Source organism: Typopeltis vanoorti, chromosome 3, assembly GCF_054136105.1.
Source record: "Typopeltis vanoorti isolate ZY-2024b chromosome 3, IOZ_Tvanoo_1.0, whole genome shotgun sequence".
Lineage (NCBI taxonomy): Eukaryota > Metazoa > Arthropoda > Arachnida > Uropygi > Thelyphonidae > Typopeltis > Typopeltis vanoorti.
This window is the reverse complement of record NC_143551.1, coordinates 13,269,878-13,287,510: the sequence shown is the minus strand read 5'-3', so window position 1 is coordinate 13,287,510 and position 17,633 is coordinate 13,269,878. Positions and strand designations below refer to the sequence as shown.

The 17,633-nt window shown below is 36.2% G+C and overlaps 1 protein-coding gene across 1 annotated transcript in view; it reads right to left on the bottom strand.

Moving 5' to 3' along the window:
* Positions 1-1,401: 1,401 nt before the first annotated feature.
* The window catches only part of LOC150107930 (uncharacterized), a 47,513-nt gene continuing 31,281 nt past the window's right edge, over positions 1,402-17,633 (bottom strand). The window contains exon 3 of the mRNA XM_090415380.1: positions 1,402-1,528. Within this exon, the coding sequence (XP_090271506.1) occupies positions 1,417-1,528 (112 nt within the window). The 3' untranslated portion in view covers positions 1,402-1,416. The remainder of the gene's footprint in view (positions 1,529-17,633) is intronic.

The window sequence follows — 17,633 nt, the reverse complement described above, 5'->3', positions numbered from 1 at the left end:
ATGTGGACTGCTGAGTTTGGTGAATAGAAGGCTAAAGGAGGAGGGGGGGTATGATCAAGACATTTAAGCTGTTGAAGGGTTATTATCGTATTGTCACTGAGGAGAGTTTTCAAATGGTAGAACAAGGGAAAGGAACAAGGACAAGAAGCCATCCCTGAAAATTGCAAAAGGAGGTGGTAAATAAAATGATAAGAAGCTTTTTGCATGGAGAGTGGCAGGAGCATGGAATGGATTGCCTGAGAGGGTAGTGAACGTGTATACTGTGGGTGATTTTCGGGAGTGGTATGATAGACTGTGTTTGCTAGCGTTGACCTCCTGCAATGAATTCTGTGACTCCATGGGAGTCATGAAAATAATAATAATAATAAATAAGCACTGGTCAAGAAACCTGCATTTCTTGGTCTAGACCACATGTTCTACAAATGAGTTATCTGCAGCTTTCTTGTCCCTCATGGGATCAGTATGAAGTGATGTTAAGCAATTATCTAGATTTATTGGTTTGCAAATGATTTTTCATTGTGATTGTTTTTTTTTTATATTCTTTTTTGTTATTGCATATTAATTTTTCTGCAGCTCCAATCTGCAGACATAATGAGCTGAGGCAAAAAAAAAAAAAATCTAATTTTTGAGAGACAGTACAAATAAAGTTTACAATCTCTCTCTCAAAAATGTCATTAGTTTAACCAAAGTGTTAAACTAATGACATTTAAGACTTAAGAATAGAATATTTCCTGTCTCAATCTCTCTCTATCAACTAAATACACCTTGCTTCAATAATTGAAATATTAAATGCAGTATATTATTACTATTATTGAACACCTCCAGGGAGTCCAAAGACTCATCGAGGGAGGGCACCTACTCTCTGTCTCCATCATTCAACTTCATCATCTACACCAATGCCATCTACTGTCCACCACCATTACTATTATTTTCACAGGCAATCACAAACATGGCAGGATTCAAACCTGCAGCCTTTTAGCTGGAGAGCAGGTACGCTAACCACTTGGCCAACCAGGCCCATATGTCTGGTATGGTTCTGCATTTCGCTAAGTTCTGCCTATCATTAAGAGGCACAAAAAATTTTTAAATTGTCTCACAAAAAAAGCTTAATATTTTAAGCATAAAAAAGTTCTTCCTTTAAAACTAAATATAAATAATACATTATTGCTTATAAAGAAATACAGGTACAGACTGTTTTACACTTAGTTAAGACAATAATTACACAGAGTAAAAAACTACTTTGTTACCAAGTTAATAAATATATACAAAACACCTATTTCAATAACAACATTTACAAATTACTACAGATAAACTGGTCTGAAGCCATTACTCCATATATATGTATATATACAAACTAGTACATTTTCAGTGTAGTGATAAGATGGTTATTTTTACAGTTGGTAGGGAAATGAAAAATTACTGATACAACTTCAGTTGCTCCTCAACATCTTCAATGGTGGTCATACCAAATTTGTCTGATTGTTCTTGCATCAGGCGAAAAATCTCAGCCAATTGTTGATGCTGTATTCTAAAAACAGAATATTTGTTGATAAAATATTTTAGTTATGTTAGTAACAAAAAAAGTATTTTTTTAAACTAAAGTTTTGTTATTTTAAAGTTAATATCTGATTACAGATCTTACTGTTTTAGAGAACAAGGATATCAAAGGAATTCTCCTCTCCTACATGTATAGAAGATTTTGTTCTATACAGCAATTTAGTTTTCAAAAAACTAGGCCAATAAGTAACCTATATTCTCACAGATTCTTAACATTTTTAAAGTGTTACGATAAAAACTATTATTCAGCAAAGCATTTTAAATGCCATACCTGGAGAAGTCTCAGACTTTTGGAAAGTAAATTATATTCACCAAGAAATTATATTCTTGTTGAATCCTTTATCCAAGTGCAAGCAAAGAAAGTTTGCACCTGAAGTATTTCCAAAACTATGCTACGTATGTGTGGAGATATATACAGTAGACGCCGCTTATTGTGATCGCTTTTCGATAACAATAACCGGCTGATAACATTAAGCAAAGGATATAAAAAACTGCATCATTTATTTCAATGTATTGTTATGAACAACTTTTTAATAATCTACAACATAAAATTTATTTTAAAAACTTATCTAGTATTGTCTGTTGTGTGTGTGTGAATACAGTAGTTCATGAATAAATTGCTCATACTCATAATGCCTTTCGAAGTTTGTTGCTCTTTGTTGCACATACACATCTGGGCATTGGTTGGAGCAGCTTCAAAAATTTGTTATTCTATACTTGTATTAGGTTCCCTTTCTTCTATTAGTTTAAAGTTCTCATCAGAAGCAGCTTAACACATTTCCGACACTGTCATTGTAGCCACCACTTCAATGTTATCAATATCGAACCAATTTTCAAATTCTTCTTTTCACATACTGGGGTTTGTGAAAAGAAGAATTTGAAATACTGGGGTTTTATCAAAAATTTTATCTCTAAGATATTCAAATTCTTTGGAACAAGGAGATTCAGAGTTTGTTTTAAAAAATCCAACATGGGAATTTTCCCAGAAATAAAACCTATAAAAAATTCACCTTTTTGGAAGCAGTTTTTAATAGTCTTCTCTGAGACTTGCTTCCATGACATTGCTACCAAATGCAATGCATCAAGAAGTGAAATCTTTTTTACAATTGCACTTGCATCAGATTGGTCTTTCATATAATCAAGTTCAGCTATAATTCTCGCACGAATTTCTCTGCGATAATAAGCTTTAAAAGCTCGTATGATGCCTTGGTCACATGGTTGAATTAACAATGTAGTGTTTGAAGGCAAGAAAATTACTTTGTTCTTTAATTTAAGCTACTATCCTTTAGTACAGTACTTTCATTTTTAAACAAATAAGTATGCTCAGGCATTGCACAAAAATAGAGTCCTGTTTCGTCTGCATTGTAAATATCCTCGGAAGAATATTCAGCAATAATTGTTGGCCACTCGGTCTTAATCCACACATCAGCTGATAAAAAATCAGCACTTTTTTCTTCACCATGAATACGCTTGTACACAATATTCTCTCGCTTTTTCCACCTGTTAAACCATCCATCAGCTGCGGTGAAATTTTCTTTGCCCATTGTTTTTGCAAGTTCTGCTTTTTGACGCATCAAAGACCCATTAATCAAAGCATTCTTTCACGAACATTACTAAACCAAATTTTTAATGCTGATTCAACTTGAGTATCCTTAACAGATTGGAATCTTCCGATCCATGTTCTCATTAGTATGCGCTGAAGTTTCAATGGCTGATGTTTTTTAAGATCTTACAGAAGAGTGGTTGTGAAATTTTTAAATGTACAGCCGCACCTACGCCGACTCATTTTGGACAACTTATCATTCAAAATTCTTTGCTTTTCTCAAAAAGATGAATTTTTATGTTTTTTACTTGCCTCTGCCATAATGCCAAGGGCTGTTTTAACAAGCTTAAAGTCAAATTCACTTACTGAAAGAGAGCATGAAAATAAACTTGAAAAATCACAATTAGACAATTTATCCCCACCCCTTGCATTTACCTGGAAAATTTAAGATTTACGGAAGATTAAGATTACCTACCTGCATTTGTCTGGGGATTAAAGGAAGATTAGCAAGAAAGTCGGATTTCAACAAATGTTCTTTGTCAAATTTTCACCTGGTTATTTTCTCCTTATTTCTTAGAATTCTGAGATGCAAAAGGCGCTAAACATTCGAGGATTTTGATAACAATAACCGGATTATAATAGACAGATTATTTTTATTCAAATTAAGTGGATATTGAATCCAACATTACTTCAAAGCCGAGTAGAGAAACTACAAGAGTTTCAAGCCAAATATAGAAACTATAAAAGTTTCAGCGAATCCAAGCATAAGCAAACCTTTCATGACAGGGGCAACTCGTAGTAAAGGTGGAGTAAGCTCTGATCACTATCCTTAGTATTTCCCATAATGTAAAACGCATCGCCTAGCAGACATGAATGATGTAATACATTATGGGGGGGGATCACTACCCAGACCGGTTTCGACCTTTTTGGAGGTCTCGTCAGTGGGAGCCAGACCCAGAATGTAAATACTCAGGTTGAAGTGATGCAGAACTGTCATGAAAGGTTTGCTTATACTTGGATTTGCCGAAACATTTATAGTTTCTATATTCGGCACAAAACTCTTGTAGTTTCTCTACTCGGCTTTGAAGTAATGTTGGATTCAATATCCACTTAATTTGAATAATTTTGCATCGCCGAAGTGAAGCCTTTTGGCTCCTTTTTTCAGTAATTCTTGATGCCTTTTGTGATGTAACATCTTTTTTGGCAACTTATATGGTAAAGTATAAGTTTTGCATCACTTCAACCTGAGTATTTACATTCTGCATCTGGCTCTCACTGAAGAGACCTCAACAAAGATCGAAACCGGTCTGGGTAGTGACCCCCCCCCCCCCCCATAATGTATAACACATCATACATGTCAGCTAGGAGGTGTGTTTTACATTATGGGAAATATTAAGGATAGTGATCAGATCTTACTCCACCTTTACTACAAGTTTCCCCTGTCATGAAAGGTTTGTTAATGGTTGGATTTGCCAAATTTTATACTTTCTATATTCGGCACGAAATTCTTGTAGTTTCTCTACTCAGCTTTGAAGTAATGTTGGATTCAATATCCACTTAACTTGAATAATTTTGCATCATTGAAGTGAAGCCTTTTGGCTCCTTTTTTTCAAATTATTTTTAATTCATTTTAAATCGTGTGTTTTGGGATCGGCTGATTTTGATAACAGTAGCTGATTGATAATATTATCTGCGATCACAATAAGCAGATTTTACTGTGTGTGTGTGTGTGTGTGTAGAGAGAGAGAGAGAGACAGGCTGACTTCATATCAAATGCCTTAGAGATTTCAAGTAAAATCATTTATACCTAACTTGACCAGTAGTGAATGTCAGTCTGATCAATATGCTCTAACCAGAAATGCTTCATATTACATGCTGTGTTTACCTTTATATTCTATATAAAACTTTCTGATTTGAAATGGAATAAATTTTATGTTGTGTTGTAATAAATACAATATTATATTATAATCAGACACCCCAGAGAGTCAAGGACTTGTTGAGAGACATCACTCACAATAATCACAAACATCCATGTTTGTGATTATCTGTGAAAATATTAGTGGTGGTGGTCGGCGGTAGATGGCGTTGGTGTAAACGATGAAGGTAGTTGTGCGTGGTGGATTAGTGGAGACAGAGAGTTGTAATAGGTGCCCTCCCTCGATGAGTCTTTGGACTCCCTGGAGGTGTTATGTAATAATAATAATAATTTATAGACATTCCATAGCTACTTTATCTACCTGGAACCCAGGAAAACAAATCTGAGCAGAGTAGCCCAGCACGTTGTTGCATCAAGGCATTGTAAAGAGGCAAAATGAGTTCCTTATCCTTATGCTAATGTCTGTTTTAGATTCACAGTTATCGTCTGAATCATATTTACAATTTTTTTGCTATGTGAGCTTTCATATCCACCATAACTCCAAGACCTCTAGCCACATCAGTCTTGCCAAGCATAATCACCAATATATGTCAAACTTGATGAAGATATGACATGACAATTAATTAAACATAATATGAATTTTGTTTATGTAAATATTTTTTAGGCATCAACTTTTTACCTCAGTATTGCAGGCAACTTCAATATAACTTTCAAATTAAACAACTAGAACAGAAACTGGTAGATTCAACAATGAAACGTGATCTGCACATACATGATGTAGTGTCATGATGTAAATACAGTGTTCCCATTAAGTAATGAGTTTGATTTTTTAGAGGACACCCTTTGAATAAAAGTAACGAACATGTTTATAGTTGTGGCCACTAAAGTGTACTGTAATCACAAGTGCAACTTTCGAGTTGGGTGATGCAGCAGTTTTTGTTGAAGTAAGAGTGTGAGTGGAACATGTCAGAAGATGCATCATGAAGCAAAAAGCTGTGATAAAAGTTGGCTGTAAATTAGGAAAAACTGCTACAGAAGTGTACCAAGACCTAAAAAAAAAGTTCATGGTGATGACTGTTCTGCTAGTTTTTAATGTTTAAAGAGGGGAGAAAGTCCCTGGAGAATGAACCACACAAGCTATGGACAGCTAAATATAGAGGTGGCAGGGCTTTTCCTTTGAAAACAGGTTTTTCATCCTGCAAACATGCAGTTTACAGATATAGGATGCCACAGGAATAAGGATTAACCATTCCATCAGATATGATTTTAAAAGCCTGGAGCTTTTGAAAGGAGTATAAGTGTAAAACAGGAAGGATCAAAGTGAATTACTGCTTTGGTAGCTATAGTAGAGGAAGTTAAAAAAATCTGAATAAACAAGTGCATACTTTGAGATGAAAAAAGCTTCAGCTTTAATACAGATATCTTGTTTTAATATAGATAATTCAATAAGTACAAACTATTGATAACTTATTTTAATGATATTACAATACCAAAACAAAACACTAAATTATAAAAGGATATTTATTAATTAGCTTATATATAGCTGGATTTCAAACAAGCATCCTCAGAGCAAAACAAGACATTACAGTTTAGACGTGACAATGAGTAAGTGAAACAAATCAAACTGTAATGGATAAAAGAACATAGCACATGGTATCAACAATCTGTCACCTTCATCATCATCATCAAATTCCTGCCATGTACCCTCAAGGAGTGTACAGGATATGATAGTACTACATGAAAAATTTACATCATTACTAACTTCCTATCTACAATTTATGATTTGTTCCAGTAACTGACTTTTCGCTATTCACCCTGGTTCCCTGGTGAAACCAATGGGGGCTTTGCTTAACCAGGCGATGCCCCAGCTGGCAATGTTGTACCATCATTTTTTTTGTCATCTGTCACCTTCAATTGTCAATAACATTTGTTTAGATATAGCACACATCCTAACCAAATCTAAAATACCCAAAAGCAATATACCACAGAAAGAAATAGCTGCCTTAGAAAAATTATACAAGAATAAAAACATTATTGAAATAAAGAGCCAAAAGGCTTCACTCAGCGATGCAAAATTATTCAAATTAAGTGGATATTGAATCCAACATTATTTCAAAGCCGAACAGAGAAACTACAAGCATTTCGTGCCAAATATAGAAACTATAAAAGTTTTGGCAGATTCAGGCATAAAGCAAACCTTACATTACAGGGACAACTCGTGGTAAAGGTGGAGTAAGCTCTGATCGCTTTCTTTGGTATTTCCCATAATGTAAAGTACATCTCCTTGCAGACATGTATGATGCTATACATTATGCCTGAGGTGTGCCTCAGGGGTCTGTTTTAGGGCCATTGTTGTTTAACTTGTATATTAATGATATTGGTGAAGATTTGGATGGAGATATTCAGTTGTTTGCAGATGATGATGATGCAAATTTGGGACGAACCATGAAGAGTAGAGAAGATGTTGTGGCCTTACAAGAAGACTTGAATAAATCGAGTGATTGGGCATGGGAATGGGGATATGAGTTCAATGTTGCAAAATGTAAGGTTTTAAAATTTGGAAAACAAAAATCGGATGCAGAATTTATGCTTGGTGAGGATATATTGTCAGAGGTAGAGGAAATAAGAGATTTGGGGGTGATAGTGGATAAAGATCTGAAATTTAGGGGACACATAGCCAAAATTGTGAAGACAACACAAAGGCTTCTGGGAATGATACGGAGGACACTGACTTGTAGAAGTAGGGAGATTCTTGTTCCATTGTATAAGGCTTTGATTAGGCCACATATGGACTATTGTGCCCAGATTTGGTCACCTGGTTTTCAGAAGGATGAAGAGATGTTGGAAAGGGTCCAGAGGCCACTGACTAAGGTAGTTTCTAACCTCTGGAATGTCGAGTATAAGGAAAGATTGAGAAGATGCAAGTTGCAATATAACAACCCCTTACAAATTAGTAAGGGTTGTTATAGGATCAATGCTGGAGAGGTTCTACAGAAAATAGTGGCAGATCAGGGGAGAACCAGATGTCATCCCTGGAAACTGTATAAAGAGGGTGTGAGTAAGGGAGTGAGAAGCAGGATTTTTCATGCAGAGGAGTTGTGAATGATTGGCATGTCTTGCCTGAGAGTGTGCTGTCAGCAGAGAATTTGAGTGTGTTTAAAGCATGGTATTAGGAGCTGTGTGTATAATAAAAGGACCTCCTAGATGAGTCTTTAACTCTATGGGGGGTCTTGGGTAATAATAAAAATAATAATTATGGGGGGGGGCCACTATCCAGACCGGTTTTGACCTTTGTTGAGGTCTCATCAGTGGATAGGTAGACCCAGATGTAAATACTCAGCTGAAGTGATGCAGAAGTTATACTTTACATACAAGTTGCCAATAGGTGTCACATCACAAAAGGCAACAAGAATTACAGAAATAAAGAGCCAAAACCTTCACTTTGGCGATGCAAAATTATTCAAATTAAGTGGATATTGAATCCAACATTATTTCAAAGCCGAATAGAAAACTACAAGAGTTTCGTGCCAAATATAGAAACTATAAAAGTTTTTTTATAGAGAAACTTTTATAGTTTCTATATTTGGCACGAAACTCTTGTAGTTTTCTATTCGGCTTTGAAATAATGTTGGATTCAATATCCACTTAATTTGAATAATTTTGCATTTCCAAAGTGAAGGTTTTGGCTCTTTATTTCAGTAATAGGTCTGGCTCCCACTGACGAGACCTCAATAAAGGTCGAAACCAGTATGGGTGGTAGTGATGACCATTACCTTAATGCATAGCATCATACATCTCTGCAAGGAAATGTGCTTTGCATTAGGAGAAAATTCTAAGGAAAGTGATCAGAGCTTACTCCACCTTTACAACGAGTTGCCTAGTGTTGCACTATGTGCAGCTGCAAACTTGTCTTACTTGTCTGTTTGCTTACTTGGGAAAAAGGATTAAAAACCTAGCTTATAAAATTGCTTGGTATCTTTAACATAATATATACCCAAGGTAAAAAACTTTCTACATCCAAATCAATCTGTTACCTGTCAAGACTCCAACATTATCAGATCTTATATTTCTATCTTCTAAGGCACTTTTTACTGTATCGATCCACCTATATCTTGGTCTTCCTCTGGGTCTTTTTCCTGCCAACCTGGCAGAGAACACTTGTTTTGCTAGCAACTTTTCTTACCAGCTTTCCAAATTTTTCACCTCCACTCCAGAGATAATGATAGGTCGATAGCTGTCTTTGCATCTCCCTTGTACAATGGGATTATTATACATTCTTTCCTGCACTGAGACTCAAATTACAGCCAGATCAGAGGAAAAGCCAGTTCAGCTGAACACTTTTTTAGCATCTGTGCGAATATCACATCACTCCCTACTGCTGAATTCATATTCAGTTTGTGCAACAGCTCTAGTACTTCACAGATCTGAGTTTTTTACTACCAGTGTAGAGGTAGTGTTGAGTTTAATATTGCGTACACTAGATTGATAGTTTTTAGCAAAATAGGCACTCATTAGATGAATGATCTTTCTGCATCTTCCATCTGCCCTAATAAGAGTTATTCATTCATTCACATTCATTCTTTCTTTTACGTGCAAAACAACAACAGAATTTCTTTTGGGTTGTTTTTAGCATGCAGAGCCAGTTTCTTTTCAAAGTAACACTTAACTTTCCATACAATAGTTGTAATCCATCTGGCATGCACTTTATTTTTATAGTTAGCCAGTTTTTCATGTGTGACATCATTTGATGCCATATGGTCAATCTCATACCTCACTGGGGTTTAGCTGACATAATCCTTAATGCATGTAGTATTCCTTCAATATCTTTTTTTTAAAAACCTCTTGCTTAATGAGATTGCCCATTCATTTCCCTCCCATCTAGTTTATTCTTTGAACTCTTAGAACATATTCTAATATTACAACATTAATGTATTTTTTAAATACTTCCCATGCACTTCCCATGCACTACCGATATCCTTCCCATCTACCAACCGATGTGATATTAAACAAGAACATCAAGAAAAAAAAAGTTGGTCCTTGTTGGAGATCTAAACAGAAGAGTAGGAAATGATTACCAGACATATAGAAATAGTTTGGGAAAATTTGGAAAAAAGAGCAAAGCTAATAATAACTACGTATTTGCTGGATTTCTGTTTAAACATGAACAGTTTAAACATGAACATTCTGTTTAAACATGGTATTATTAATACCATGTTCCAAAATAAAAATATGCACAAATTCACACGAAAAGAAGATGCAAGAAATGAGAAAAGTCTGATTGACTATGTTGTTTTGCCACTGGTTCGGGCACAAGAGTATACAGAGGATTTGAAATTGGAAAGGATTACCATTTAGTTTTGAGCAGGATAAAATTGAATTTCAAATTGAAAAGATAAGCATGTAAGAAAGTTTTAAACTGAATCAAAGTTCAGGGATGATCAAGGGTCAAAGTTGTATAACTGAGAGGAGACTTCCACATAGCCGTATAAAGGAATGCGGAGAACCGACCAGGGCTTCTGACCTAATGTCCAATCCTCACCTTCTCGTGGTGCACCCTGTTGGGTATCTATTTGGATACTGAACGAACGAGGATGGGCTGGCAATTTTGGATTTAGCCGACCCAATTGTATTCTTATTGGTTAAACCAAAATAAAAAATAATGGTACAACATGACAAAATTTCATGCCGGCTGGGGTGTTGCCCGGTTAAACAAGGCCCCGGTTGTTTTCGCCAGAGAACCAGGACGAATAGCGAAAGGTCAGCTATTGGAACAAATCTGAAAACAAACCCCAACTTAACATCACCAGAGTTAAAGATCAGTACTATCAACATAAGAAGCCTGAATGGCAAAGAAATGGAGCTAGCTGAGGAATTAGATAAGTACCAGATCGACATGATAGGGGTGACTGAAACAAAAAAGACAAAAACTGGTGAGATCTTTCTGAGCAATAAATACAAAATGTTATATTCAGGTAATGACAATCAGGGAAAAGAAGGGGTAGCCATAGTATTCAACACAAAATACGAGGCTAATCTTCTTGAATGGCAGTCAGTCTCAAGTAGAGTAATGTGGGCAAATATGAGAATGGGGAACTGGACAATGAGACTTATTGTGTTTATGGTCCCACAGAAGGTTCTACGAAGGTAGAAGTGGAGGAATTTTTTGAGGCTTTAGAAAAAGCAACTGACACAATGAAAAAGGAAAAGTTGGTCCTTGTTGGGGATCTAAATAGCAGAGTAGGAAATGATTGCGAGACATACAAAAATATTTTGGGAAAATTTGGAGAAAAGAGCAAAGCTAACAAAAATGGCAAATATCTGTTGGATTTCTGCTCAGGACATGGACTGGTTATTACTAACACCATGTTCCAACATAAAAATGTGCACAAATTCACATGGAGAGAAGAGACAAGGAATAAGAAAAGTCTCATTGACTATGTTATTGTTGATAGTGATGTTTTCTCCCTGGTGCAGGACATCAGAATACAGAGGATTTGATATTGGAAGTGATCACTATTTAGTCGTGAGCAGGATAAAATTGAATTTCATATTGAAAAGAAGAACATGTAAGAAAGTTTTAAAGCGAATAAAAGTTGAGCAGCTCTCAGATGTGAACTGTAGACTAAAATACACAAAGATTATTGAAGAAAAAATGAAAGAGTTTGAGAACAGAAATCAAAACTTGCAGATTCAGTGGCTAACTCTAAACAAAAACATTGATTGATTCTGCCAGAGAGGCATGTGGTGAGGTTGTCTGCAAGGATAAAAAAATCAGAACTCCCTGGTGGACACAGGAAGTTAAACAGGCAGTAAAGGAAAACAAGAAAACATATCAAAAGTTCCTGTCAAATAAGTCAGCTTGTGCTCTTAGAGAATACAGAGACAAATGCAAGAATGCTAAACACTGTGTAAAACTAGCTAAACAAAAGTCATGGGAGGACTTTGGCAAGAACATAGAAAATAAATATCAAGATGATGGTAAGATATTTTGAAGGTTGTTGAAGAAGCTTAGGAATGGAGGAAAGAGTGCTGTAAAAGGAGTTAGCGATGATAAAGGTGAAATGAAAACGGGAGAAAAAGATATCCTTAAAGTATGGAGTAATTACTTTGAAAAGCTGTTAAATGAAACAAGCAGTGATGACAGCACAGGGGTAAAAAACACTGAACAGACATGCAGTCAGGAATACATATCCATACTTAAGTAGAAAAAGCCATCAAAGGCTTGAAATGTGGAAAGGCAGCACGAGTAGATGATATTCCACCAGAAATGCTGAAGTATGGTGGTATAAAAGTCATACAGTGGCTGCACTGCATAGTTCAGAAAGCCTGGACAGAGGGACGAATTCCCGATAATTGGAGTAGATCTCTCACAGTACCCATATATAAAAAGGGAAATAAAACTGAATGTGAGAATTACAGAGGTATTTCCTTATGAGTGTTCCTGGCAAAATCTATGCAAGTATACTTGAGAAACAGTTGAGAAGAATTGTGGAAGAAAAGCTTGGTGAAGAACAAGCTGGATTCAGGCCAAATAGAGGCTGTCAGGATCAGATCTTCACTTTACGACAAACAGTCGAGAAAGCATGGGAATATAACAAACATCTGTATTTAAGTTTTGTCGATTTGGAAAAGGCATATGACAAGGTGCCAAGAGAGAAGCTATGCAATATGCTACAGTTATATGGTGTCAATGGGGCATTATATCAAGCAATACTTAGTCTTTATTTGAGTTGTAAGTCAGCAGGTAGAATTGAAGGAAGTACAGGAAGATGGTTTAATGTTAAATCTGGTGTGATATGGTATGAAGGTCAGCAATAACAAAACAAAGAGAATGAAAATAGGTAGAATCGTTGAAAATGTCAACTGCGTTATGAACTGAGAATCTGTGAAACAAGTAAAATATTTCAGCTACTTACGCACAATTTTTACTGAAGATGGTAAATTAAATATAGAAATAGACAACAGAATCAGCAAAGCTGGTATGGTGGGAAGTCAATTGAATAAATTCATATGGAATAAGAGAGAAATTAGTCGGAACACTAAATTAGCTGTATACAAGACAGTGTTCAAACCAGTTTTAACTTATGGATCTGAGAGCTGGGTCAGATGTAAAACACTTGACCAAAAACTAGAGACCGCAGATGTGAGAGTCCTGAGAAAGATTATACGCGTGAACAGATGGCATCAATGGCAATATCATATTAAAAACGAGGATATTAGGAAAGAACTTGACATTGTCAGCATCCAGGAATGCGTTAGCAGAGCTAATCTCAGGTTGTATGGTCACCTGAGATTAGATTAGATGAGATTAATTTGATGATGATGATGATCAAAGTTCAGCAGCTTCAGATGTGAACCGTAGAATAAAATACACAAACATTATTGAAGAACCAAACCTTCAAGATACAGTGGCAAACCCTGAAGAAAATATTGACTGATTCAACTAAAGAGGTATGTGGTGGGGTTGTGTGCACCAATAAAAAAAATTAGAACAACATAGTGGACTCAGGAAGTTAAAAAGGTAGTGAAGGAAAAGAAGAAATTATAGCAAACATTCCTGGCAAATATATCAATTTGTACTTTTGGTCATGTGAAGACTTTGGTAAGAACATATAAAATAAATATCATCAAGGTGGCAAAATATTCTGGAGGCTATTGAAAAAGCTTAGAATTAGAGAAAAGAGTACTGTAAAAGGAATCAGAGATGATAAAGGTGACATGAACATTTAAGTTAAAGATATTCTAGATATCTGGAATAATTCCTTTGAAAGACTACTAAATGAAACAAGCAGTACTAGTAGGAATGAAGTCAGGAATACATACCCATACTTGAAGTAGAAAAGTCATCAAAAACTCAAATGTGGAAGGGTAGATGGAATAGATGAAATTTGATAAGAAATGCTCAAATATGGAAGTATAAAAGTGTTACAGTGGCTGCACTACCTAATTCAGAAGGCTTGGTCAGAGGATCAAATTCTGGATGATTGGAGCATAGCTCTCATTGTAACCATCTATAAGAAAAAGGGAAATAAAACTGAATGTGAGAATTATAGAGGGATTTCTCTATTAAGTATTCCAGGTAAGATTTATGCAAGAATTCTTGAAAAGAGACAGAAAAATTGTGGAAGAGAAACTGGAAGAAGAACAATCTGAGTTCAAGCCAAGTAAAGGTTGTCAAGATCAGATTTTAACCTTTAAACGTACCTGTGGCATGACTATAAATAATAAGAACAAGTTACAAGAACATTAGATGAGGAAAAGGCATATACTGCAATTTTCTTAGACTTGGCAAAGGCATTTGACAGGGTGCCACATGATAAGCTGATATTTAAGTTGCAGCACATGGGTCTGGATGTCAGATTGGTCAACTGGATTCAGGATTGGCTGTCTGATAGGTATCAGAGAGTTGTGTATGGTGGAGCAGTTTCCAGGAGGCAGAGGGTTACAAGTGGGGTCCCACAGGGCTCAGTACTAGGACCTATATTGTTTAACCTTTATATCAATGACATAGCCAGCAGATTGCAGGGGGATATTCAGTTGTTTGCAGATGATGCGAAGCTGGGAAGGATTATTAGTAATAGTGCAGATGTGGTAGCCCTGCAAGAGGATTTAAATAAGCTAGATAGATGGGCAGATGAATGGGGATGTCAGTTTAATGCAGCAAAATGTAAGGTCTTGAGGTTTGGGAAACATCGATGGGATGCTGCATACTCTATGGGAGGAGTTATACTGGAGGAAGTAGGGGAGACAAGAGATCTGGGGTTGATAATTGATAGAAACCTGAAGTTTAGGGAACATATTGCAAAGGTGGTGAAGGTAACACAGAGGATTGCTGCTATTATGAGAAGGACACTGACCTGCAGAGATAACAGGGTTATCATTCCATTGTATAAGTCTCTGATCAGACCGCACTTGGACTATTGTTCTCAGATTTGGCCTCCAGGATTTGAAGGGGATAAATTAACTGTGGAAAGGATACAAAGACGGATGACAAAGATGGTTTCAGGACTGTAAAAGGATAGTTATGAGGATCGGCTGAGAGAATGTGGACTGCAGAGTTTGGTGGATAGAAGGAGAGGTGATATGATTGAGACTTTTAAACTGTTGAGAGGTGGTTACAGGGTTGATACTGGGGAGTTCTTTCGCTTGGTTGAACAGCGGGAAGAAGTGATGACAAGAGGCCATCCCTAGAAGTTACGAAAGGAAACTGTGAGCAGGAGGGTAAGGAGTGGTTTCTTTGTGTGGAGGGTGGTTGAGCCGTGGAATGCATTGCCTGATGGGGTGGTGGGAGCGAGAACGGTCAGTGAAATAAGGACATAAAGTCTTGACAGACTTTATGTCTTTATTTCCTAAGACATAAAGTCTGTCAAGACTCATCAAGACCCCCCTTGATGAGTCTTGACAGACTTTATGTCTTAGGAAAAGGACCTCCCTTGATGAGTCTTTTGACTCCTTGGAGGCCTGAATAATAATAATAATAAATTACATGATAACCACAGTAATTACATTTATTTATTTACACAGTAATGCATACTTTTATTTATTTATTTACACAGTAATGCATACTTTTATTTCATTAAAGTTAATTACTGTGGTTATCGTATAATTTATTATTTAAGATCAGATTTTCACTTTATGACAAATATTTGAGAAATCATAGGAATATGACAAGGAGTTGTCTTTAAGTTTCACAGATCTGGAAAAGGCATACAAGTAACTTGAAAAGCTGTGGATTATATTCCTTGGGAAACACAAGATGACAGACTGTTTCAGAGGGCAACAGTGGAGGGAATGAATAAAGAGGAAGAGAAATTTGTTCTACGGGTTTGGAGTAGAACTGTGAGAGGGGGAATTATTGATGCCAATTCTGATGAATTCATAATTAGAAGTATTTATAGAAAATGTGGGCTGTAGAAACTGAATGCCTGTGTGAAAGTGAGTGGAGTGTAAGTGAAAGAGGAATCATCAATCTAATGATCATAGAATCCAGTATTTTTAGGAAGCTCTTAAGGGTGCCACCCCAGATGTGAGAGCAGTATTCAATGGTCTCAGGCATATTTGTGATTTGTATAAGATTAGGAGCTGTTTGGAGTTAAAGTAATGCCTCACATGAAAGATAAAACCTAATTTTTTGGATGAAGAGGACGTAATATTTATGATATGTTGGTGTCAAGAGAGAGAGAGAGATTTGAGGTTAGAGTTACATCAAGAAGGTAAGTCACTTCCTGGATAGTTTTGGGTATAGATATCAAGGGAAAGACAGGAAGAAAAGGGTTTTTTTTTTTTTTTTTTTTTTTTGTGAGAAATAACACAAAGCTGTTTTGCAAGCATTGAAGTCAACAAAGTTATCCAGATCCCATTGATGAATGTTTTGAAAATCAGAATTTAAGGTAGTAGAGGACAGCATTATGCAGGTTGTGATGATTTATGTTTTGCAAAGTTTGTCACACAAAAAGAAAGAGTGCAATGTGTTGAAAGTTTATTTTTCACTTGGTTAGAATATAATAAATTTAGTTTAATCCTTTATCCAAGTATAAGCAAACAAAGTTTGTGCCTGAAAGTATCTTCAGGACTGGGGTAAGGTGGTGCAACACCAGGGCGACTCCTTACAAAGGATATAGCTTGCTCCACCTTTGCAAGGAGTCGTCCTGGTGTTGCACCACCTTACCCCAGTCCTGAAGATACTTTCAGGCACAAACTTTGTTTGCTTATACTTGGATAAAGGATTAAACTAAATTTATTATAAGTGCAATGTGTTGTCATCAGCAAAACTGTGTACTGGATTGGTAATTAGATGGAGAGCTGTTTATATATATATATATATAGAAGAAAGAAGATAAGCAAAAGAACAGAGCCTTGTGGGACTCCAGCATTAGTTGTATAGTTATAAGGATCCATCCATCATCACTCAAAGTGAGCACCTAGTAAGAAAGCTGGTCTCTGTTTGCAGAAGTTAGGGGAAAGACTGAATGATTTGAGTTTACTTACTCGTAATACCTTTGTTCTAGACCTGGTCAAAAACCTTGGAGATATCAAGGGCAACCACATGAAATTTGCGAAACCTTTCCATGATGTTTGTCCACAGATGACATAGGTCAGTAGATCCCCCCATTGATCAGCAGCTTCGGAATCCATACTGCCTGTCATTTATTAGATGAGTTTTCAAGGTAGCATAGAAGTTCAGTGTTGATAGTTCTTTCCATTACTTTGGAAATAATTAAGGTTAGAGAAATTGGATGGTAGTCTGAAGGTCAAGATTTGTCACCCTTCTTAGGAATAGGTTGCGTATGGGATAATGTCCAGACTGCAAGATAGATACCAGTGGAATAAGAAAGTATAAATAGGCAGCATGTTGTGGGAGTCAGTTCTGGAGCACATACTTTTAGAACAATCAGAGGAATATCATCAGAGCCAGAAGAATTACTGGTATCCAATTTGAGCAAAATTTTCCTGATCTCTTTCTGGTGTCAAACATGCACTGAGTGTTGAGTGTTTGGAATGTTTGGGGGAAATTTACAATGATCAATGAAGCAAGGATTGGAAAAGTAGGAAGCCAGGAGGTTGACATTTTCTGTGGATGATGATGCAATAGTACCATCTGGGTGCAGAAGTTATAGCCAATAGCTTTGATTAGACTCTTTGCCTGACTTTTTTAAA